The sequence below is a fragment of the Pinus tabuliformis genome, chromosome X, assembly GCF_031772625.1.
Source record: "Pinus tabuliformis cultivar Carrire ecotype Pingquan chromosome X, CPIR1, whole genome shotgun sequence".
In the NCBI taxonomy this organism is placed as follows: Eukaryota; Viridiplantae; Streptophyta; class Pinopsida; order Pinales; family Pinaceae; genus Pinus; species Pinus tabuliformis.
Genome location: NC_142308.1, coordinates 840,659,303 through 840,684,112, shown reverse-complemented (window position 1 = coordinate 840,684,112; position 24,810 = coordinate 840,659,303). Strand labels below are relative to the sequence as shown.

General features: G+C 40.2%; 1 protein-coding gene across 1 annotated transcript in view; it reads left to right on the top strand.

The window, feature by feature from the left end:
- Positions 1 to 24,118, top strand: part of LOC149142370 (pentatricopeptide repeat-containing protein At1g18900-like) — a 105,449-nt gene extending 81,331 nt beyond the window's left edge. The window contains exons 2-3 of the mRNA XM_089447105.1: positions 21,110 to 21,961; positions 22,091 to 24,118. Coding sequence (XP_089303231.1) covers positions 21,113 to 21,961; positions 22,091 to 23,971 — 2,730 coding nt within the window. The 5' untranslated portion in view covers positions 21,110 to 21,112 and the 3' untranslated portion in view covers positions 23,972 to 24,118. The remainder of the gene's footprint in view (positions 1 to 21,109; positions 21,962 to 22,090) is intronic.
- Positions 24,119 to 24,810: the final 692 nt, after the last annotated feature.

Below are 24,810 nucleotides of genomic sequence, written 5' to 3'. Positions count from 1 at the left end.
CTCTCCTTGTCCTTGAAGAAGATCATCCAAGGAAGCAACAAAACATCCTCATCTATCACCATCATCAAAGAGAGCTAGATCTAAAGGCATTGCCATCATAAAAGGTGCAATCTCTTCTCATTGAAGAAGGGTTTTTCATTTGGAAGAAGATCATCCAAAAGGAGCACTAATACATCTTCTTCAACCATCATCAAAGTGATCAAGTTGAAGATTTCATCTTCACTTGTCAAGAAAGTATCTTTCATTCTTTAATCAATTTGGTAAAATGACTTCATGTTTGCAAGGAGATCCATAAGTTGGTTGGGTCATGAAATTCCTTGCATGAAAAAGGAGGATAGACATAGTCGTCAAAGAAAGTGAAGTCATTGAACACATCAATGAAAAAGGTCTCCTCTAAATTCATGGAAAGGGATTCTTATGAAAGGTCCCCTCATATAGCAATATTTGAGACATCAAATAGATGTATATGATAAGCTCGTAAGAATATTCTCTGAAGATGCGATAAAGAAGGTCACATGACTTAGATTTGATCTACACAAAATTGAAGGTATCAAAGAATGAAGGGATATCTTCATAAGATCTCAACTGCGAGATCTGGGAGAGATGATAAGAAGATAATCATCATTGTTCTAAATGCACTATCGAATGAACAAGGTAACAAATGTCCATGGGGATAAGAAAGTTACCTCATTTGACAACTTGTGGTTTCTATGCAAGATAGAAAAAGACAATTTGGGGGCAAAAGTGTTGAAGGTTAAAGGACTCAAACGTTTGCAAGAAAGAAAGGAAAGTTTGGTCCTCAGAAAAGAAAAAAGAGCATAGATGAGATTCAATGCTATGGATGTAAAAATTATGGACATTACGAGAAAGATTGTCTTAAAGGAACAATATCAAAAGAAGAGAAGAAGCCCATATCACCGAAGAAGTGGAGGAAGCTGAAGAGAAGAAGTCCAAGAAAAGAGGAAGTAAGAGATCTCTACTATGACTGAGATAGTCTCCCTCACAAAAGGTCTTGACATAACTTCTAAATCTTATGTCATAGGATATGGCTATAATAAATAATAAGATGCATCGTGGCATCATGGAGGCATTAAAAATCAAGAGCTCGTAACATCACCATAGGGAATCATGAAGGACGGATGGAACAAAATTCATGACAATCAAATATTAAGGATATAGCTCTTGGGAACCTCATTGCAAACTTAAGAAAAGGAAGAAGTCATCTAGGACAAGGCTCATCATATCTCAAGTAAAAAAGGAAACATCTGCTGGATAGGGATATACAAGATCCTCAAGATTGTCTGATGGAATCCTCATCAGAGGGTTCACCGATCTAGAGAAGAAGCAAGTGTTTCATCAGGGACTCCAACTTGTGGAGTTCATGGGATGATGGTATGATGACATAAGAGATGAAGCAGATCAAGGGGTTGAAGATCTTTTCAATCAAGGAAGTTGTTGAAAGAAGCCTAGATGACCTAAAGGTAAATGAGGTATGTATGCTTGTATTTAATATTATAATGTCATGTCATATGGTTGCAGGTAACATGGATCACTACTTCTATCTTGAGAAGCATGATCAAGGGAAAATGATCTCCTCCTCTGAAAGGATGCAGGAAGGCATAAGTCACACTAGATGAAATCAACATAATATGTCCTCATATGGAGTATGAGGTGGTTGATTACAATTAAGGAACTTTGATTGGAAGCTCTTGAGAATGGAATGTGTGAAGAAAGGAAGGAAGAGATTGTGAGATATGCAACCATGATAAACACAATCAACATCCAGAAGACCAAGAAAGATTTGACTAGGAAATCTCCTAGAAAGATATGGAGACCCTGATGGAAGTTTGAAAAAGATGGAGACCCTTGACAATGGATATCTTTGGGAGATGTGTAAACATATATGCAGGACGTTGATACCTACAAGAAGATGTCATGATGAAAGACCATCACAAAGGTAATTTTGATTTAAGTGTTAATTTCTTATTCTTGAACAAATATCTGGATGGGTTTATGTAGGTCTTCCAAGGGAAGAACTGTGGATGTCTTCCAAGAGGACCATATAGAAGGATGTAAGATCCTTCTGGAAAATATGGCATGAAGAAGGCAACATGACATGAAGCAAGGCTAGATGAAGGTTAATGGATCACTTTCTGATGAAAGGAATAATGACATGACTGGCTGATGGATGAAAGTGATGGATGGTCTATGCAAAGAAATTCATGACATCAAAGGAAGGTAGCTGGTTGCGAAGTTGTTGTAGGTCCTAATTAAGAGGGAGCTTGAAAACAAGTTTCTTACTTGGAAGAAACATGCAAATTCCTAAGCTAAGGGGGAGCTTAGGTACATTTGTTCTATAGGAATGAGTACATTTCACTGTTGGAATTGATATGTCCTCTCTAATTGAGAGGGACAGATAGACACATAATTCTGGTCTTCACTTGGGAAGACAGAATGGAGGATCAAGTAATCATATGGCATTCGATGCTCTTTGAGGCTGAGATAGGGCATACAATTTCTATGAGGATTAGCTACCCAAGATAAGAATAGTCTAAAGAAGGTCATACTCTGTGAACACCCAGGCAGAGCATGTACCTTAAGAGACAATGATTATGGTGTCTGTGAATCATTGGTCTCGTCATCATTGTGCTCTGATCACGTGGATAGAGTTGTTATTCAAGGCCTTGCAATGTGACAATGTTGGTTGATATGATGCTAGACAGATGGGTTACCAATCCGATTCTTCTTATGAGAAACTCTTTAGATTGAAAATGACCAAGTACCATTATGAATACCTCCCTAGTTAAGAGGGAGTGTTGAAAAGTGTAACTAGGTTCAGTCTTCATAATCACATGTAATTGTGACTTTTGTAAATGATGTAATGAGAAAATAAAATTATTTTTGTAAGCCTTTCATGGGTTTCATGAGCAAGTGATTTATTTTAGATGGCTCCCATTGAGAGCCTTAGGATTGGTCATTAAAAGTCAAAGAGTCTATGTCATGTATGAAGAACCCTTCTTTGGGATATAACAATGTATTTGAGTCTCTAATATGCCTAGAAAGCCCTCGAACGATAAGCACTAGTTCTGCTCTTGAAGTCGGCCTCAAAACAGAAAAGAAACTCATGTCGGCTCAGCTTATATGGAAACACATCTATTCGTAATGTCATGTTGGCTTAATATATGGGACAAACCACTATAAATAGGAGTGAAGGATTTTCGCATTAGCACACAGAACAATTTGATATATCTTTGAGTTTTTTGGTAGACAAAGACAGAGAGAAGTTCGAATGATGACACAGTGAAGTTCGGATGGGTCCCTCTATGATTTCGGAAGAACAAAAGCAGCAAGAAGTTCAAATTATCTTTAAGATTAGTGTGACTGTTTCGATGCCCTAAACACAGTCACATGGTTTGAGTGAAGGCTATAGTTTGGTGAGTATTCAAGAAGTTCTGTTCACCTATGTAATTCGGATCACAGTGGTAATGACAAGTAAAGGAACAACAATTCGGACTTGAGAAGGAGAATCTGGGTGCCACAGTAGTAGATCATAGGTTGGTCAAGAAACCATAGTTCGTTAGTATAGAGAGGCCACAATTCAGGTGCTCTGAAGGAGCTATTCCTCAATGGTATATTACTGTGTTTCAATGTTGCTGCAATGGTCATATCTTGGTGACTTTACATTGACATGTTTTGGTGACATGCCTAATATATATTCAATTCGTTGAAGAGATGATTTCAGTTTGAAGAAGGTCGAAGAGGAGTCAAGAAGAAGAATAGAGAACTAGTGTCTTGGTCTTGGAGTGGCTAATAGGTCAAGGGTCTTGGTCTTAGTATCCGTCAATTGGAATATCTATAAGAAGAATTTGTGCAGGTTTTCCTCTCAAAGAGAGAGGTTTTGGCCCTGGCTCATAGCCTACATTTTGTGTCTCTTGTCTATTTATGTTCATGCATTGGTCATTGTTTGATGAAGAAGAACACTAATAAACTAAGAAGAAGAAGATCCTAATTTAAAGAAGTAAAAAACTTTCACAAGCAGTCACTAATAGAAGAGAAATCACCTAATGCTAATGCCCTAGATTTATCAACACCTGGTTACTAAGGAAGTTACTCTAGAGTTTTTTTTTACTTTATTAATTATTTTTAATTTTCAACGATAAATAACTAAATCGAGTTTTTAAACTCATAACCTCCAAAGTTGGAGTGTCTTAATAGTTGAGCCTTGAGTGTGTTTCTAAGTTTAGGGTCACTGTATATTACCATGCTAGGCATTTCCCAGAGTCTTATGGAATTGTGTTAGGTACTTTTTAGATTTTTTTAATAATTAAAAATTCCCCGCAGAATATGAATTTCTAATTAATTTGTATGTAATAAGTTAAAAAGTGGCACTAGGAAATGTTGCATGACATATGAGTACTCAAAACAAAATTCATACTCAGAGTACCAATATTATCCTAGTACCCACTTTGGGGTGCAAATAATTGATTTTTCCTCACCAAAATTCACTTTTACTCAAAACTTAAAAGTGAGGAAAAAGACACAGAAAATTGAAAAATTAATAAATTGGGACACATTAAAAACATGTTCCCAGTCAAAGAAAGTCACCACTAGTCAAGTGAAGTGACTTGGAAATTGAAATTAAGAGCTGACTTGGAGGCCACCTAAGGGGGGCCGAGTTTGCTGCCCCTTGACTGCCTGTTAAAAGGGTTGAGTTGCCCATGTGCAGGGACTGAGATCACTGGAGATATGACGGCCCGAGTTTGCTGTCAGTTGGTTGTTTAAGGTGGCAGTTAGGAGGGATTTATCTTCCCCTTGCTTCACACTTGGCAGTTATCTAATATGCTGCCATTCTAGCAGCTCCAACAAAGGCCATATGCAGCCTCCTCTAGCAGTCCACACAGTAGTTTTTGACAGCTAGATCTAGCACGGATTGACAGCAGGGATTAGACTTGGTAATGGGCTAAGTTAACCACGAGTTAAGTGGGGATTTGTCTCCCCTTCAATTCACCTCTTCTACACTTGGCTGCTTGATATCTACGCTGCCACCTTCATTAGATATGCACTGCTCCTCCTGCCACATACAGCAGTCACTCAGCCACATGAAAATTTGTGGAGCTCCTTCATTAGATATACACTGCTCCTCCTAACTGCCACACACAGCAGTCACTCAGCCACATGGAAATTTGTGCAGCTCCTTGGGATCATCACTCTTGGACACTTGTAATTCATCTTCTCATTGGGATTTGTCCCAAATTTGTATAAATGTAACCCCCACCTCTCATTGCAAGGGAGTGTTGGAAGCTTGAGCTTGGGGAACCACTGTCAATATTATTTTGTACTCGTTCATATCATTCAATAAACAAAGACTTTGGAGGTCTAATGGTGCAAGATTTGTGTGGTGTGCATTGAGCTTATTGGAGGCAACTTGTATGTGTTTTTATGTTGAATTTTCTTTCAATTTCGTAGCTTAGGTCTTAGCTAGGGGCATTGTTGTCAAAGGAGAAGGTCATAAGTGTTTATTGCCTTCTTGGCTTGCTTATATTCTAGGTTTGATTAGGACATGCATATTCTTGGTTGAATAACATGTTTAATATTGTCATTATGTAAGTAGTCATCTATGCTACTAATGTTGTTGTGCAAATTTTCTTTTATTGTGATATAAGCTACTCTCTAAGCTTGGAGTTGGCCATATTCTCGGTTGAATCAACCACCTTCCAGCCATTTGCGAAGCACTATTCTCACCACACCAAGTGATCTCCAAAGGGCTGTCAAAAAGATCTCAAGTGGGCTTTAAATATTCCCCAAACTTTCTCCTTCCTTTCTCATTTGATTATCACATATGTCTTGGTTCTTTGTTGTGCCTTACATTGTCACATCAAACGTCTAAGGCTGTATTTGCACTGTTGTCCTAGCTGCAGTCCTTCGTGCTAAGAAAGGCCAAGTCTGTAATGTTCCTAAGCAGGGATTTAAGTGATATACAAAGCATGCAAACAATCCAGCAATCAAAAAAACGAAATATACATCAAGCACCCATGCAAACGCTGGAAATAGAGAACTACTGAGCTATTTCATTAAATCTTCAAGGGCAGATACAATAGCAAAATAGAATGGTGCACCTGGGCTTGTCTCAATGGACAAGCATGACAAAACCCAGGTGAGCAACCTGAAGGCTGCCTCAATTGCTGCGACAAAACTGAACTGCGCTACCTAGAAACTGCATTGTCTGCTGACTTCGAAGGGTTGGAATCACTGCTTCCCGTGCTCAGAAAATTATGATATTTCAGCTCCTTTCTCCTTGGCCTAAACCCAGAAAAACCCAGGAAGGGTTTGAGCTGGTTGAGACTTGTTAAATTCGACCCCCAAGGAGCCCAACCTCAACTGACACTGCAAAATTAGCCTACTGGAATGAGGCTGTAAAACCTCCTGAAAAGTGCCTCAAAACTTTGAGATGATCCCTCCTACAAATCTCCTTCCTTCATGGATGAGTTTTCAGGTTGTAGCTTTTTCCCTCAAGGCCCAATTTGCTGAATTGGCCCTCTGCGCTGTCCTCCAAGCCTAGAATTCGAACTGCTGGATTGTTGCCTTCTCTAATCCCAAAACTCCTCCTGAATGCTGGCCCAATGATGTCCTTCAGATTCCTTGGCTTCTTCAGTTAATGGCTGACCCAAGGTGGCTCTATCTCCCTCTGCATGTTCTCACTGCTAGCCCAGAAATATGCACTTCTTGAAGATTGTTGAGTGACTATGCTGTAGATACTCCTCGGAACTCCTGAAAATGTTGTGGAACTGCCTTCTTAGGGTGGCAATCGAAGTCCCCAAAGGTAAGGCTGAATCTCCCGCTTGAGAGATTCGTGGTTGAACAGCCAGTTGACTCGGCTAAGCAGCGCGAGAAAATAGTCAAGTAAATTCGATGTACAAGAGTGAATGAATGACCAAGTGAGAGCCTCCTTCTCCTTATGACTTCGTGGGCCTTCCTTTGCCTCATGTGGGCCCCTCCAATCAGCTATTCGAATTCCCTCCAAGCCATTCAAATGGCCTAGTTCGAATTCCCACGTGGGTGGCCCCCACCTTCCACTAGCAAACTAATATGGTTGAAATTTCTCCTAAGTCCCTAAGTCGAAACTGTTGGGTCCTTTTCCTTGGCAAAAATGTGTAGAGATAAACCTGTTACAAATGTATTTGGGAAGGGACATGACAATCCTCCCCTCCCAAATGTTGCTTGCCCTCAAGCAACTTCAGAGTTGGGTGCTCCAAAATGTGCTCACCCTCCCAGGTGGCATCCTCATCTGGCAAGTTCTTCCAGCGTACCAAGAACTCCCTGATGGTCCTGCTCCTTAGCTTCCTCTCCCTCCTCTCCAAGATGGTCTCAGGCTCCAAAACCAAGTGGCCCTCATCATCCAATGGGGTAACTCTACTGTTGTTGTCACTTGTTGCCCCAACACCTTTTTAAGGCACGAGACATGGAATATATTGTGAATCTTGCTCCCCGGAGGCAGCTCCAGCTCGTAGGCCACCTCCCCAACTCGCCTGATCACCCGGTATGGCCCATAGAAGCGGGGTTGTAGCTTCTCGACCCCCTTCTGCTTCAACGTGGACTGCCTGTACGGTTGTAACCGAAGGTACACCAAATCCCCCTCCTCGAAATGTCTCTCGGTTTGGTGCCGATCTGCGTACACCTTTTGTTGGTTCTGTGTTGTCACTAAGTTATCCTTGAGAGCCTTGAGGATGTCTTGGCTCTCTTGGATCCAATCTTTGGCCTTTGGGGCCCGACTGTCTCCAAAAACAACATCAGCAAAAGATAATGCATCATAACCATACAAGGCACGAAAAGGAGTCATACCGATGGACATGTGGTGGGTGGTGTTGTAGCAATACTCGCCCAAATGCAGCCACTGGATCCAAGCCCTCTGTTGTCTAGTCACGTAGTTCCTCAGATACCCCTCCAACCACTGATTAACTCGCTCTGTCTGGCCATCTGTCTGGGGGTGGTAGCTCGTGCTAGGAGTGAGCTCGGTACCGACCAACCTAAAAAGCTCCTGCCAGAAGCCTCCCATGAACCTGCTATCCCTGTCACTCACAATGTTCTTAGGAAGCCCGTGTAACCGGAAGATCTCCCTAAAGAACAACTCTGCAACTTGTGCAGCCGAATATCTGGTGGGGATGGCGAAAAAGTGGGCATACTTGGTCAACTGGTCGACCACTACATAAATGCAGTCCTTGCCCTGCACTGTGGGGAGCCCCATGATGAAATCCATGGATGTACTTTCCCATTTACCCTCGGGGATGGGAAGTCGCTATAACAATCTGGCAAGGTGAATCAACTCTCCCTTGTTCCTCTGACATGCCTCACACTCTAGTACGTGCTTCAGCACGTCCCCCTTGAGGCCCTTCCATGTGAATCTCTCCCTGACTGCCATGTATGTTTCCCGGAACCCCTGATGCCCTGATAATGGCAAGTCATGTGTTGCCTGGAGCACTCTCTCCCTCAACTGCGAGTTGGACACCATAAATATGCGCCCCTTGTGGTAACGTTGTCCATCACCCGGCAGCGCTCATCTGTGTGGGTACCTTCCAGAATCTCACATGTCCTCCTGTCCTTTGAGTACTCCACCAATAGTCGGGCCTTCCAATCATGGCAGATGCTCATGAGTGACAAACCTGCGGGTCTCTGTGATAGAGCATCGACCACCACATTATGCTTTCCCCACACATACTCTATGTCGAAGTCATAGGCCTGCACCTTGCTGAAGCATCTCTACTGCCTGTCGTTGAGGCCTTGCTGCCCCATGAAGTGACGAAGACTATTGTGATCAGTCTTCACCCAAAACCTGTACCCACCAAATACTATTAGAACTTGGCCAATGCATGCATGATGGCCAACATCTCTTTGTCATATATAGAATATGGTCGCTCATGTGACGAGCTTCCGACTCTCAAAAGCAATGGGGTGCCCATCCTATGATAGTACTGCTCCAACTCCCTCCCCAGATGCATCACACTCCACGGTGAAGGGCTGGGAAAAATCCGGAAGTGCTAAAACTGGACAACTGCTCATCACCTCCTTGAGGCGATCAAAAGTTGCTTGTGCCCCATCAGTCCATGTGAAAGCCCCTCTCTTGGTCAAATCTGTTAGGGGTGTTGCCAACTGTGAAAACCCCTTGACAAACTTTTGGTAATAAGTGCAGATACCCAAGAAGCCCCTCAACGCTATCACATCTCTGGGTACTAGCCAATCACGGATAGCTCGTATCTTCTCCTCATGGACCTTCACCCCATCTGCACCAATGATATGCCCTAAGTAGAGCATCTCTGTCAGGCCAAACTGGCACTTGGACAATTTGGCATAAAACTGTTGATCCTCCAAAATACGCAAAACCTCCTCCAAGTGCTGGAGATGCTCGTCCCAAGTCCTGTTGTAAATCAAGATATCGTCAAAGAAAACCAGCACAAATCTCCTCAACTGCCTTCGGAAGACATGGTTCATACACGACTGGAAGGTAGCCAGAGCATTGGTTAGCCCAAATGGCATGACTAGGAACTCCAAATGCCCATAATGGCACCGAAAAGTTGTCTTGGGGATGTCCTGATCCCTCACCTTGATCTGGTGGTACCCCGAACGCAGATCTATCTTAGAGAAGTACTTGGCTCCTCTAAGCTCATCCATCAACTCATCTATGCGGGGGATGGGGTACTGGTTCTTCAGTGTCTTCCGGTTGAGGGCCCGGTAGTCAATGCACATGCACAAGGTTCCATCCTTCTTCACCAACACCACTGAAGAAGCAAAGGGATTGGAACTTGGCCTGATATGGCCCAATGCCAACAAATCTTTGATGGCCCTCTCAATCTCTTCCTTATAGGCCTTAGGATGCGTATAAGGGGTAGTGATCATCGCCTACACACCCGACTCCAACTCAATGGTGTGCTCGAATCCCCTGTCTGGCAGCTGCCCTGGTGGAATATCCCCAAACACCACTGTGTACCTGTCCAACAAGGCCTGTATGTCTGGAGGTGGTGGTTGGACCTGTCCCCCAACCTCTGAAACCCTCAACTCCACTGCCCATGCTATGTCCCCATGTCGCAGATCTACCTCCATCCTATGCGCTGAGACTGTTTGGGGTGGATATGAATGCATGCCTCTAAGGACCACTGACTTTCCATCCAGCCTGGTGAACTCCATCTCCAGTTTCTTCCAATTTGTAGTGACCAGCCTTAGGGAGTACAACCACTGACACCCATCACCACATTGGTGTCTAGCACATCGACCACAAAGAAGTGGTCCGTCATAGAGTAGTTCCCCATAACCACTATCAAAGCAGGCACATATCGAGTGCACTGCATGGTACGATCACCTGGTATTAGGACTGAAAAGCCCTCAAGCTCAGTCGTGGTGAGGCCCCTCCTCTGAACCAACTGGGCATCTATGAAGTTGTGGGTTGCCCCACTGTCAACTAAGACCGACACCCATTGTCCCTATATAGTGCCTCTGATCCTCAATGTCAAGAATTTGGGGACCCCGCATAAAGAAGCAAGGATTCCCCCAGATGGGGCAAAGGATGCCCTTCCCTATGGAGGTGGTGGTGGTGGTCCCCTATCTGTCAGACTCTCACGTCTCCCACACCACACTCTTGCTCCAACTCATCCTCCTGGTCATTGTCTGAAAATACCTCGATATAATGTGCTTTGCCAGCAGTGCACCAATGGCCTGGTGCTGAGGGCTGTCGACAAATGAAGCACAACTTCCTCCTCTTAAGGTCTTTCCGTGTCTCGCCATCCAGTTGCCCCTGTCCCTGGGTGGTTCTCTGAGGTGGGGGTCTAGTGTCATGCCCCTTATGTGGAAAAGGGGTTTGTGCAAGGAAAGGCGCTCTGGTCTTGGGGATGGCCTCTTGTAGATCTATGGTGCACATAACTGCCTCTTGCAGCGTGGAGGGTCTGCGTGAATTCACTAGTCAACGCAGGGGCTCAAGTAAGCCCTCTATGAAAGTATATACCCTCCGAGATTCCGATAGGTCCGGACCATCATTGAAACTCGCAAAAAATCTGAAATATACTGCTCTGGGTTGCCTGTCTAGCGCAGTTGGGTCAACTCATCCACAAAAGGTACATGTTTTTCGATGCCATGTTTTACGTTCATCATTAACAACATGACTATAATCGAAATGACCATTCGAATATCGAAAGTGGTTATACCTTCCCTTGCTGTCTCTTATGTAAGTATGGCGATGAGAGCTTGCCTCAGCTCTCTCCCTGCAATGGCCACTACCATGGGTTGCCTGTCTAGCACAGTTGGGTCAACTCCCTAAAACGGGTCTCCGGATCTCTCTGGTCAAAGCGTTCCACCACCCTCCTGGTGAAATCCTCATATGAAGCCACATTGGCATGCCCTAGGGTGGCCAAACCATGAAACCACCAGTCATGGGCTTCCCCCTCCATGTGCAGCGTGGCCATCTTGATGGCTTCCAACTCTGTCATTCGGTTGAGTTGGAAATAGGTGTCCATCTTCTCAACCCAAGCCCTAGCAGTGCACTTGGTAGTGCCATCGAATGTAGGGAAGTACATCCTCCCTATGGTCCTCTGTAGCTCATAGCTCTGTGTGCCCTGTCCTTGATAACCCTTGCTCTTCTCATTCTGCTTGAGCTTGTAGAAATCTCTAAAAGAGAATGCTTCCCTGAAGTCTACACCCATAGATTGCCACTCTCTAAAGTGTTCTCCCATCTGTGTGGGGTCTTCACCCCCTGTTGGTTCGATCTGTGCCACAGGTACGAAAGAGGGCAGTGTGGCTCGAGTTGGCCCACTAGCTGATGGGGGTTGTGCTACCGGTGAAGGGTGATCGAATTGCTGGGAGGCTCCAGAAGTTTCCCCAAATAAGAATCCTCTACGGGTGGTTCTCTCTCTGTTCTGCATTTTTATCTCCTCCAGCATCTCTTTTTGGCCCTTCGCTAAATCATTTAAAGCCTTCAAGAGGCTGTCAAAAGCCATCTCCTCCCTGCTCTTGGGCTCTACTATATCTTCCTCTACTACCACTGCTTTCTGCCTGTCCTCCATGTTTGGAGTTATTTCCAACTCTCTTTCTCTACTCTGGTACCTCTGCCTCCTGTATGTGATGTTTTGTTGGTCCCCTTCTCTCATAGGAGAAAATCCCCACAGCTGAGCCAAGACCTAGGCTCTGATACCACTGTAATGTTCCTAAACAAGAATTTAAGTGATATACAAAGCATGCAAACAATCCAGCAATCAGAAAAACGAAATATACATCAAGCACCCATGAAAAGTTAAAATGATGGAAATAGAGAACTACTGAGCCATTTTATTAATTCTTCAAGGGAAGATACAATTTCAAAATAGAATGGTGCTCCTGGGCTTATCTTAATGGACAAGCATGACAAAACCCAGGTGAGTAAATGTTGAATTGAACGCTGCCTCAACTGTTGCACCAAAACAGAACTACACTGTCGAGAAACTTCATCGTCTGCTGACTTCGAAGGGTTGGAATCACTACTTCTCGTGCTTATAAATTATGAGATTTCAGTTCCTTTCTCCTTGGCCTAAACCCAGAAAAACCCAGGAAGGGTTTGAGTTGGTTCAGACTTCTGAAATTCGACCCACAAGGAGCCCAACCTCAACTGCAATTGCAAAACTTGGTCTACTGGAATGAGGTGTAAGACCTCCTTGAAAGTGCCCCAAAACTCTGAGATGATCCCTCCTACAAATCTCCTTCCTTCCCGGATGAGTTTCCGGGTTGTAGCTCTTTCCCTCAAGACCCACGAATTAGCTGAACTGGCCCTCTGCGTTGTCCTCCAAGCCTGGAATTCGAACTGCTGGTTTGCTGCCTTCTGTAACCCCAAAACTCCTCCTGAATGCTGGCCCAATAATGTCCTTCAGATTCCTTGGCTCCTCCAACTAATGGCTGACCCAAGGTGGCTCTATCTCCCTTTGCGTGTTCTCACTGCTGGCCCAGAAATATGCACTCCCTGAAGATAGTTGAGTGACTGTGTTGTAGATACTCCTCGGAACTCCTGAAAATGCTGTGGAACTGCCTTCCTAGGGTGGCACTCGAAGTCCCCCGAAGGTAAGGTTGAATCTCCCACTTGAGAGATTCGTGGCTGAACAGCCAGTTGACTCAGCTAAGCAGCTCAAGCAGACAGTTAAGTAAATTCGATGTACAAGAGTGAATGAACGACCAAGTGAGAGTCTCCTTCTCCTTATGACTTCGTGGGCCTTCCTTTGCCTCATGTGGGCCCCTCCAATCAGCTATCTGAATTCCCTCCAAGCCATTCAAATGGCCTAGTTCGAATTCCCACATGGGTGGCCCCTACCTTCCACTAGCAAACTAATCTGGCTGAAATTTCTCCTAAGTCCCTAAGTCAAAATTGTTGGGTCCTTTTCCTTGGCAAAAATGTGCAAAATTGTGTAGAGATAAACATGTTACAAATGTATTTGGGAAGGGACATGACAAAGTCCTTAGCAAATTAGAGTAGGAATTTGGTAGATTAATTTTAGGGATTTTATTAAGTTTTATTTGCTAACATGCTATCTTTTTTCACCTATTCTAAAACTCGTTTCTATCACACTTGGAGGTATTTGTTTGCTGTTTTTTAGCAGGTCTTCACCATAACAAGGGGAGATGCTAGTAACTTTCATCCAAGATTGAACATTTCAAGCACCCGAAGAAGAGCAACTATGAACCTATTGTGAAAACAAGCGAAATTTACCTTTGTAACCTCTTCAAGAGCTTTTTCTACCCTTTGATTTTTCAAGGGATCCATTTGTAACTCCTCCAATTACTCTCACTCCCTTTATTCACGAGGGAGTACTTCTTCTTTTGATTTGAACCCTTTATTCATAAGGGATCTCATCAACCATTGTAACCTTTCTTGGGAGTTAAGGGAGATCCCCCTAAGCATTCATCTTCCCCATTTTTCTCGTGGTTGCTTTTGTGGTTGGATTTAAAATTAACTTAGAGTAGATAATCGCGTCATAACATTAGAGTAGGTTGCAAATTTCGTTCATTTCATGCAATCTAGCTTAGTTTCTCTTTCATTTCAACATTCTAGTTGATATCTAGTTTAGTTTCCATTTTTTTGAAGCAATCTAGAGCGATTTTCCTTTCTTGCTTTAGATTATATCTTATTGCATTAGTTAGATTTCATTTTTGCAAAGAGTAATAAACGTCCAACAAGTTCCAACAACTTGCTGGTTGAAGTAGATTAATTAGGGACCCTTTTTCTTCTATGTCTTCTTATTCTAAGATTGGGGGAAATTGGTAAATGCTTGACTTGAGAAGTAAGACTTTGGGCTTGTTCACTTAGAGTTGGACCTCCTTGCAAGTGGCCTGACTTGTGGCCTCTCGAGGGTACTCATTGAAGCCTAGGCTTCCCCTTATAGGATCCCCTTGCAACTCTCCTCAACCCAACGAGGATAAGGCCTGAAGAGAAAGCTAATCATAGATTAGTTTTAATTTTTGCAATCACATTTGCATGTTGTGCATGCACACACTGAATTAACTTAATCTCAAGTGAAAATCTGATTTGATCTAAAATCAACCAAGTACACTCCATCACATTCTATCTTGCAAAATTTTTGTACTTGATTATTGTATCATTGCCTTCTTACATTGCAAGCTTTTATACTTTGAGGCAATTGTCATTTCCAATTTCAAGTACATTTCAATTCAAGCACTTTATTTTCCAAGTACTTAACTTTCCAACATTTTACATTTTGGAGTACTTTATTTCAAGCATCTACCTTTTGAGCACTCTCTTGGCACTAGTTTTATTGGTCATATCTTTGGCTTATTAAGTACTTCATTCATTTGTTTAGCAATGTTAAATCTATGGTTTATGATTCATGATGCTTATGGTTATTTACTTGTGAATGCTTTGAAGTATATGCTATGGTTCATTTTGTTGATGGTGGATTGTATCTTGTCTAATTTTTTGAACTCTTAGAACTTGATTTCCTTTTCTTAGTTTAATCAAGCCTTAGTTTATTTTGTCTCATAGGGTCCAACCCCTTTGGCTTCGCTTGGAGTTAGCCTAGATGGAGGATTTGAGATTTCAGTGACAACTACTTAACTCGAGACTTGCCCCCAAGGCCACACCAAGTGGAGTTAAAGATTTTCACCACGTTAACCTAGGTTTGGATTTAGGTGGCAACAGGGATATTTGGAATAGGATTTGGGGTTTAGGGCATATTGGTGGAATGGTTTTTTGGGTTTAGTTGGTGTGTGTTGTTTCACTTTACCCAAAAATAAAATAGACCGACTTCAACAATGCATCATAAGTAATGGCTATTTAATTTTTTTGGACCACACATCTAGGCTCATAATCAAGTTTTGAATCAATGGTTACTATGTTTGCATTCAAAGTGATAATGATTAATTCTGTAGTGTTACCAATATATGAAGAATGTTACCAATATGTGAAGAAAATTTAAGGTTAAACATTTTTATAACATGCAAAAAACTTATTAATTAATAAATTTAACTATAAAATTCAACAATGAGATTTTTTTATTATTTTTAATTATTAATGTAAATAATATTTTATAATATTGTTTTGTATAGGTTATTAGCTAAGTCACAGGACACGTCCTTAGGGGTCTTGTGTCCCGTATTTTGGGTGTCGGACACGACACGACACGACCCATAAAACGTGTTTGACAAATTTTTCAATGTCTTAAAATCAAGGCACGTGTTTGTGCCATGTCGGACACATGCCCCAACGTGTCCTGATTTTAGGACGTGTCCCACTAAAATCCCAAAGTAAAAAACATCGCGTCTTGATTTTTTTTCATTTTTTCTATCAATTTCGTGTTTGTTCGTGAGGCGTTAGCCAACATGGACCCTAATGACCCAATGCTAGAGCCAGTCACTTTTGATGATGAGTCTCTTGAGGGGTCATCCTCCACACCAACAAATGCAGCAAGAGATCTTGGATTGGGCATAGAGGAGGAGGATGGAGCAGAGTTAAATGACAGTTGTAGTGATGGTGATTATGACATGGAGGAGGACCTGGATTATTGATAGAGTCGTGACTAGTGAGTCATGGCCAGTGCCATTGACGAGATATGCTATTCCTACCCATTTTATATCTGCTCTATATATTGTATTTTCCAGTGGCATTCCCTCGGTATCAATGTAATACATTTTGATTTTGAAGACTCAATGAAAAATCTGCAATTTATGGTTTTAATATCAAAGTTCTACTTCTAAATTTCTAGTTTCCTATGTGCTTGAACAATTGTTAATAACATGAACAATGAACATTGAACTGAGAACATCATTGATGTAGTAAATTAATAAACTAACTAGTTCTAAAATTGTAAAATTGTAAATACTGAATGAGTAAATTACTAAATAGATATCATCATGATTCATATCTGTAGATGTTCTAATTTCTAAAAAATATGGATCAGACACTATATTTCAATATTTTTTTTTTTATATATATATATATATATATGTATATGTTGCATGCTAAGTCACCTGACACGGGGATTCGGGTCACGTAGGATTCGAGATTCGTGGTGTCGGATTCGGGACACGCTGACCCCCGGAACAGGACATATTAGGACACGTTATATATTATTTTATTAAAAATATATATATATATATATATATATAAAAATATTATATATATATATATATATATATATATATATATACATTAAAAATTAGATATTAGCATATTTCTTATACAAATTTTAATTAATGATACAAATTTAATAATTTATTGATTTCAAAGTTCAAACATAGATCTTGATTCTTCATCTATAGCTATTAGCATGCATAGTACATACAAAATTCAAATAAATGTAGCTATGAACCCAAACTGTACTAAATACACGTGGGAGATAATTTTAACCTCTTTGTGTACAAAATTGTACGAACATGGCTTATAACTTCCCTTTATCCTTTGTTGGTTTGGATGGAGATGCATCCACCTTTTTTTTTTAATAATTCACGTACATGTATATATTTTTAATTTGCGTAGCCATATTATTATTCTAGCCAAACTGTGATTGATTCAAAGTGAATGGGTAGGTTTTTTAAGCACAAGAATGAAAACATCACCTATTCCGTCAACTATCTTTCTTTATCATTATGTTTACAAAGAGATATTTTATATAAACTATATTAAAAATTAAATTAAAAATGGTATGTGCTTTCGTATTAATAAAATTATTAAAGATTACATTAAAAGTTAAAGATTTCAAATGAGCTTTGTCCATAAAATGTGGAACGCGGGGAAACATTACGCGTTGAGATGACTCCAATTATACGCTCATGGAAAAGTTACACAGGATCCGTTTCCATATTTCAGGATCTGGTTCCAGATTTCAAGATTCATTTCCACGCAACATAGATACACCACGTGTTGGTTATGGGACGCATTTAGGTGAATCCGGATCAGATCTGTGGATCCTAGACCCCAAAGGATTGGATCCGGTAACTTAGAAAAATAGATCCGGTACTGTTTTACGACCCCGACTCCTTTGCAATTGCCGTCAAATGGGAGAGACAACCCCTTTAAACCTAGCAGCAGACCCGAAAACGAATCGGAAACCAGGACTCGATCTGAAAATCGTGACACGTTTTCGATTTTTTGAACACGCCCCTGGACACGACGTGCCACAAGAGGACACGACGAGTCCTTCCATAATGACACGTGTCAGGACAGAATCGTGTCCGATTCGGGATTCGTCCAGGGTTTTGGACGAATCCGGTTTCATAGGTTGCATGAGTTTCTGGAATTTGGGAACGTTGGGAATTTGGGTATGGGTGTCGAGAACGGCCAGAGGTTTCTCTAAAATTTACAGAAAACGGATAATCGGGAGCGGTAATATTATATAATAAAAAAATTAAAAATATAAAAATAAAAAATATTATTTTAATTATATAATTTATATAATAATCAAAATTAATATTGAATCAAAATATTCAAATATTAAAATCAATTTAAATATATAAATAATAAATATACAATCTCTCTTATATATAAAAATATTCTTTGGGTGTCTCTCTCCCTGAGTCTCTCCCTTTTATATATATAAATTGTCAAGTTCATTATCAGTTCTCTGACACATGACTAGTCTTTGAAACAATCTGACTTAAAAATACAAATGAATAGTTTTACATATGTTTCTTTGGTTATTCTTAAGAGAAAAAGCAAAACAACTCTAATGTTTAAGCATTGACTGCCACATACAATATGCACACACAATCTTATGTGATATATATATATACATAAACAACAAAAGAAATACTCATCAGCATGACATCCCAGATATCGCCCTTACGTCGAGGTGCCACACGCTACCTTAACCCATCAAGAGTTTGCTCCAGTTTCTCAATTAAGGATATCGGTGTTAAGGATGTCTTTGGCCTTTCTTCCTGCGAAGGTTTCAACACAGGTTCATGTTTAGTGGGCAGTTCAGCACATTTCTCTACAGGGTTTGTATTCCCCAACCCCAGGGAACGCCGAAACTAAAAAAAGAAGTCTTTAAAGCTCTTGGAACTTTCCCTAGCTCCCACTGCAACTCCCACTGAAAAGGTAACGTTCCCATACAGTTCCAAAGCTCCCGGGAACACGGGAACCATTGGAACGGGTTTCCCACCTCTCGGGAGCGGTTCCGGTGTAACATATATATATATATATATATATCTATATATAGATATAAAATCTGTCCCCCGTGTCCTGTTTCCGAGGTCACTATGTCTCACGTCGAATACTCGTTTACGTGTCCTTCATGTCCCGTGTCCTCGTGGCATGTGACTTAGGTTATTAGTGTTTTCAAAGGGTTTTATAGATATTAATAGTCGTTAAAATGTTAAATTTAAACTCTTTACTACTTTATTTTAATTTATAGAAAATAAATATTGTGTAGATTTATAATATATTTTATTAAAATAAAATATTTACATATTGTAATTTATAATTAAAAAATGATAAATTGAAAAGAAAGATTGGATGGACTTAGTATTGGAGGACTTTTTCTTTAATTTTATGATCATGAGAGAAATAAAAATATAATAATAATATGTAACATATAAAAGTCACAATGTATAGATATTGCAAACCAGCATAGATCCAGCTTAACTCTGGATCAATCAAACCCGAGAGGGATCAAATCGCTCAAGGTGCAAATATTTCCTCTAATTTTGCACTCAAAAAAGAGGTTTTCACCTCGAGAGATTTGATCCCTCTCGGTGCTTGATAGATTTTGAGTTAAGATGGATCTAGGCTGGTTATCAAGCAAGGAAAACATTACTAGGTTAAAGTATCATCATGAAAAATCATGAGCAATCTTGGGGCAATCGCTGCCTGTAGAAGGTGCATAAAACCTGATTTTATTGAATTTTTTAATTGACTTGACTTTTGATCCCCACTCTGTTCACCATATAGGGTACTCAAAAATATGACCAAATCCTGAAATCTCAAAACTCTAATTTGACTTAATTTTTTGTAGTCTCGGATCATCACATAAATCAAAACACTACATATCAACCTTGATAAAGGTATCCAAAAGTATAATTATTTTTCAAAGTGCAGAAACTGCTATTTTGACCTAACTTTGACCAGAATTTTAACTCTCTAAATACCACCAAAATTGAATCATATGCATATTTTCATAAAGTGTGTCCAAATATGTGATTAGATTTCAAGAAAGGTAATTTTTCTAAAAATTTTTTTTTTGAAGAAAGTGAATCTTGAATATCTGATTTTACCCATTTCAAGTCATCACTTGTGATGCCTGCACCAAGCACTGCATTTGAAACTCGAGCGTGGGGAAACTACTGAACTGGAGAAATCTGTAAAATCTGTCAAGATATGCACTGATATGCATATAACCTGCTGATCCTGCTCTCTCTGAATATAGCTTTCCTGAAGACCACTTGCAAGAACTCCAAGAATATTGAAAACCTGTGACTATGTGCCAAATCTGATTATAGCACTCACAAACTGTTGATGATATATGAAATTTTAATAATAAACTTGTATCCATGAACTGTCAATTCTAAATGACGAACCTTTTAATGATAAGCATGTATTCATGAACCGTCGATACATAATGAACCTTTAATTATTAATTCATCCCATAGTGTATCCATGAACCATCAATACCAAATCACCAAGATGAATTTTGTAGAGATTTATTTTAGAACTAATAAGTACTATTCTTGTTGAAGCATTATCGTTTTAAAGGGAAAATTTACACTACCTTCAATACATCCACGTTGCACACCTTGTGAGAAGAATGGTACCATGCTTGGGTGTTATACCATTAGTCAAAATTCTTTGTCGAAATAAATAATACTAGCATGATGAACACTGAGCTAAATCTTTAGGTCACTTTGCCAACATGCATTCAGTGCTCACCATAGGAGTATCATTCAAATGTTTCTAAATAAATATTTCCTTGGAAACAGATATCTAAACCAGCCATATTGTTATACTAATTCCCTGCAAGGTTACCCCCAATAACCAATCTAACTTGGAAAACCTCCTCCTCCATGATATCAATTTGTCTAGATCTAGACAAGAGACTCATCATTCTAAAATTGAACAAAAAGAAGGGTGGAATGTCTACAATAGTTGCACATTTTGGCACAGTTCTAGATCCAGATCTAGGTTTCTGTACCAACAACTATTCTAGATAACATCTAAAAAGAGAGAGTTTGGTAAAGATACAAAACTTTAATTAGAAATTGGGAGGCGAGGAGGAGAATGATTCGAGCAATAAAGTTTGACCTTCTAAGATTTATGATGGGACAAAAGAAAGTACAGATTTGAGGATAGATTGTAGGGGTTAGAAAGGTGAAAAGTGACGTGAATCCATAAATTGAGATTTATTTGATGTATAACTTCCTTTGACTTGAGAGATTTCAGTCCACACTACTTTAGATTATAAATTGTAGATTTAAAATAGCCATAGTGATCATGATTTGCCAAAAAAGACCGACTGTCAAGTTGTCTTGAAAGTTAAAATTATTCTTAAAATAACAGATGCTGAAAGTTTTATTAGAACTTTGTAAAATATTACAGGGGTTATTAGTAGTATGATGTATCTTGAATTTAGTTCTAATAAATTTCCTTTTTCCATGTTTGCAGACAATGTTGAGGCCAAAACAGTTTATTTGTTTATGCCAGGGTGGCAGGGCCTTGCTAGTAGCTGCTCTACAAAACAAATCTGTGTATGAGGTTTCATCTTCTTTTTTTGAGGATGACACAGGCAACTCGAAAGCTGATTTCAACATCTCATCTAGTGATCCAGCTCAGAAGTGTTTCATATTGCCATCCATTACTGCAACAAAGAGCTTTCTTAAGAAAGGCCTTGAAGAGTCAACTGGAAGCATTATTTCACCTGGAGGCGTTCCAACTAACCCTCAACCTACTAAACTTTGCTTTAAGGATACTGTGGATTCAAAAAATTTGCTAGAAGGTCCAACACAGGCACAAGCCACTACTAAAAATGCACAGATGCATATTGTGGGTCCTGTTGGGGCATGCCAACCAGTATCATTTATTGACAATTTTGTTTGGGCAGGCCTTGCAACCATGGATTTTCTTTCAGGGCTGGCATATTTCCAAAACAATAATGTGCTTTTTATGGTGAATCCAGATAAAACCTATTCAAGCAATAGAGCTCCTCGAGGAAAACCAAAGTCAGCCAGTATTTTCTCAAGGACCTATCAAACGTCTTCCATAAAAAGAGGAGATGTGCATGAAGTGAACGTATTGGATAGAAGCACTGGTTCATCACTAAACCAGAGGCCTGCTTCTGAGGGATATGATGGAGGCCCTTCGCATTCAAAATCTGTAAAAAGTGCAACATATGTTGTAAACCCAAAACTAAAGGCTCCAACTAATTCCCAGAAGCACTGCCAGGAATCAATTGGTTCTAATCCTGTAAGAAATGTGAATGCTGGGAGTCATATGTCCAGGGCCCATGTGCAGCAAAAGGTATTTGGCAAATCTCTTGAATTGCAAATTCCTTTTGCTTGTTTCGTTGGAAGTAAGCAACAATATTTTGGTGATTTAACTTCTTGAGCTCCATCTCTGGTGTCTGGTACTTATCTCCATGTTTGTCAGCCTGCAGGTTCAAAACCTATTAGGAAATTTGCAAGTTCTACATCAACTGGCAATAATCCCAGGAAGTTTTGGACGGATGGATGTGATATGGGACATTCTGAGAACATTGGTAGGGGCATTAATAAAGGCGAGGCTAGAAACAAGCAGATACATGCAGGTGCAATTCAGCGGGCTTGGCGGCCTTTAGGTGGAGGTTCAATAGAGCAGGTAGCAAATATACTGAGACAGATGAACTGGGGACCTGCAACTGAAATGGCTCTTGCTAATAATCTGAATCTAAAGTTGGATGTTTATCAAGTGAATCAAATCCTTAAATTGCAGCAGGATCCTGGTTTGGCACTTAACTTTTTCTATTGGATGAAAAGGCAAAGTGGGTTCAAGCACGATGGACATTCTTACACCACTATGATTGGTATTCTGGGGCGTGCAAGGCAGTTTGGGGCTGTTAAGAAGTTGCTTGTTGAGATGAGGAGAGATGGATGTGAACCCAATGTAGTAACATACAATCGTCTGATTCATTGCTATGGTCGTGCTAATTACATAAGGGATGCTGTTAATATGTTTTTTGAAATGCAGGAAGCAGGGTGCAAACCTGATCAAGTTACCTATTGTACTCTCATTGACATACATGCCAAAGCTGGATTTCTGGATGTGGCCATGGATATGTATGACAAAATGCAAAAGACCGGGCTGTTGCCAGACACTTTCACCTATGGTGTCATTATAAATTGCCTTGGCAAAGCAGGTAATCTATCTTCTGCATACAAGATTTTCTGTGAGATGATTGATCATGGTTGCATCCCAAACTTGGTTACCTATAATATCATCATTGATTTGCATGCAAAGGCAAGAAAGTATGCAACTGCCTTAAAGCTATATAGAGACATGCAAAATGCTGGGTTTTCCCCAGACAAGGTAACCTACAGCATTGTAATGGAGGTGCTTGGTCATTGTGGTCAGATTGAGGAAGCAGAAGCATTATTTTCAGAAATGCAGCAGGGTGACTGGATTCCCGATGAAACAGTTTATGGTCTTCTGGTGGACATGTGGGGTAAAGCTGGTAATGTCCACAAAGCGAGTGAATGGTATAGCAAGATGCTAAATTCAGGTATAAGGCCAAATGTGCCTACATGCAATTCTCTTCTTAGTGCATTTCTGAGAGTTCACATGTTTAGTGATGCACAGAAGGTACTCCAGACTATGTTACAGATGAACCTGTATCCATCTTTGCAGACATATACATTGCTACTAAGCTATTACACTGAGAGTTATTGTCAGCAGGATAGGGATTTATGCTCTAGTCTCATGGCTAGCACAAGACACCCTGCACATTCTTTTCTATTGGGTTTGCCTGCTGCTGAACCTGGTGGGCAGAATGTTAGAGATCATGCAGCCAGTTTCTTTGATATGATTCACAGTGAAGATCGGGAGAGTAAGAGGGGTCTTGTCGATTCAGTGATCAATTTTCTTCACAAATCAGATCTCAAAGAAGAGGCTGGATTTGTGTGGGAAGTTGCATTGCAGAAAAATCTTTATCCCTATGCTGTGACCCAGAAGGCACCTATGTACTGGTTAATCAACCTTCATGTTATGTCAATAGGAACTGCCCTAATTGCATTGTCTAGAACACTGGCATGGTTTAGAGAGCATCTGCTAATATCTGGTCTGGGGCCAGATCGTATTGATATCATAACAGGATGGGGTAGACGGAGTAGAGTAATAGGATCTTCTCTAGTAAAACAATCAATTGAACATTTACTTAATCTTTTCGAGTCTCCTTTTCAGGTTGAGGATGGGAACTCTGGATGCTTAGTTGGATCTGGGAATCCTTTGATCATTTGGTTGCATCAGCCATACGTGGCACGGATGCATCTGCTTTAGAAAGTCTACAACTATTGGACTAACAAACCAAATAGAGGACACTGTTTTAATGGCCCTGTGGTTTGAGTTTTGCAGGTGTTGATTGTATTTTAACTGTACATAAAATTTTCAAATTAAGATGACACGGATGTTTTGGTTGTCTTTCAATTTTGTGTAGCCACTTTTTTAAATCCAAAACTCAGAGATCTCATCTCTTCCTCTAGCATTTGTAATCTGTAGTATTTTGAATCAATTAATGTGTTTACCATTAATTTGCATGTCAAAGGAGATTTTTATTAAACTATTCCCTATGTTTCAACTTGAAAATCTATCAAATATTTTATTTGCACCAATCACATGCTTGTTCGTCTCACTGGGTCTCATATCAGGGGAGTTTAACTTTCAATACTTCATTTTGTATTAAATAAGTTTCAATTTAGACGTTGCTAAATGCACAAATGCTAGAAATTGTGAAACCTGACTTAACAATAATTTGATTTTTAACACAAATTTCCTGATAGTGTTTCATATATAGTACAGAGAATAATTATTTTCATCTATTTTTTGGAATTTTAAACGTAGAAAATAATTTATTACACTGATTCATGGCTATTTCTGGAAGCTTCCTGCTTGGTCTTGACATGGTGACCATTCCACCGATCTACATGTGATGGCATCACCATCTTAGTTCCTAGTTCTGCACTGCCTTCACTTCATGCATAGCCCAAACGTATGGAGTTACGGTCTCTTCACGCACTCCGCTCTGCAAAATATAGCCTATGAAAGCGCAACATACCATCTCATGTGCCCTGCCTTCCAAAATCTAATATAAAAAAACACAGCATAACTTATACATTCTT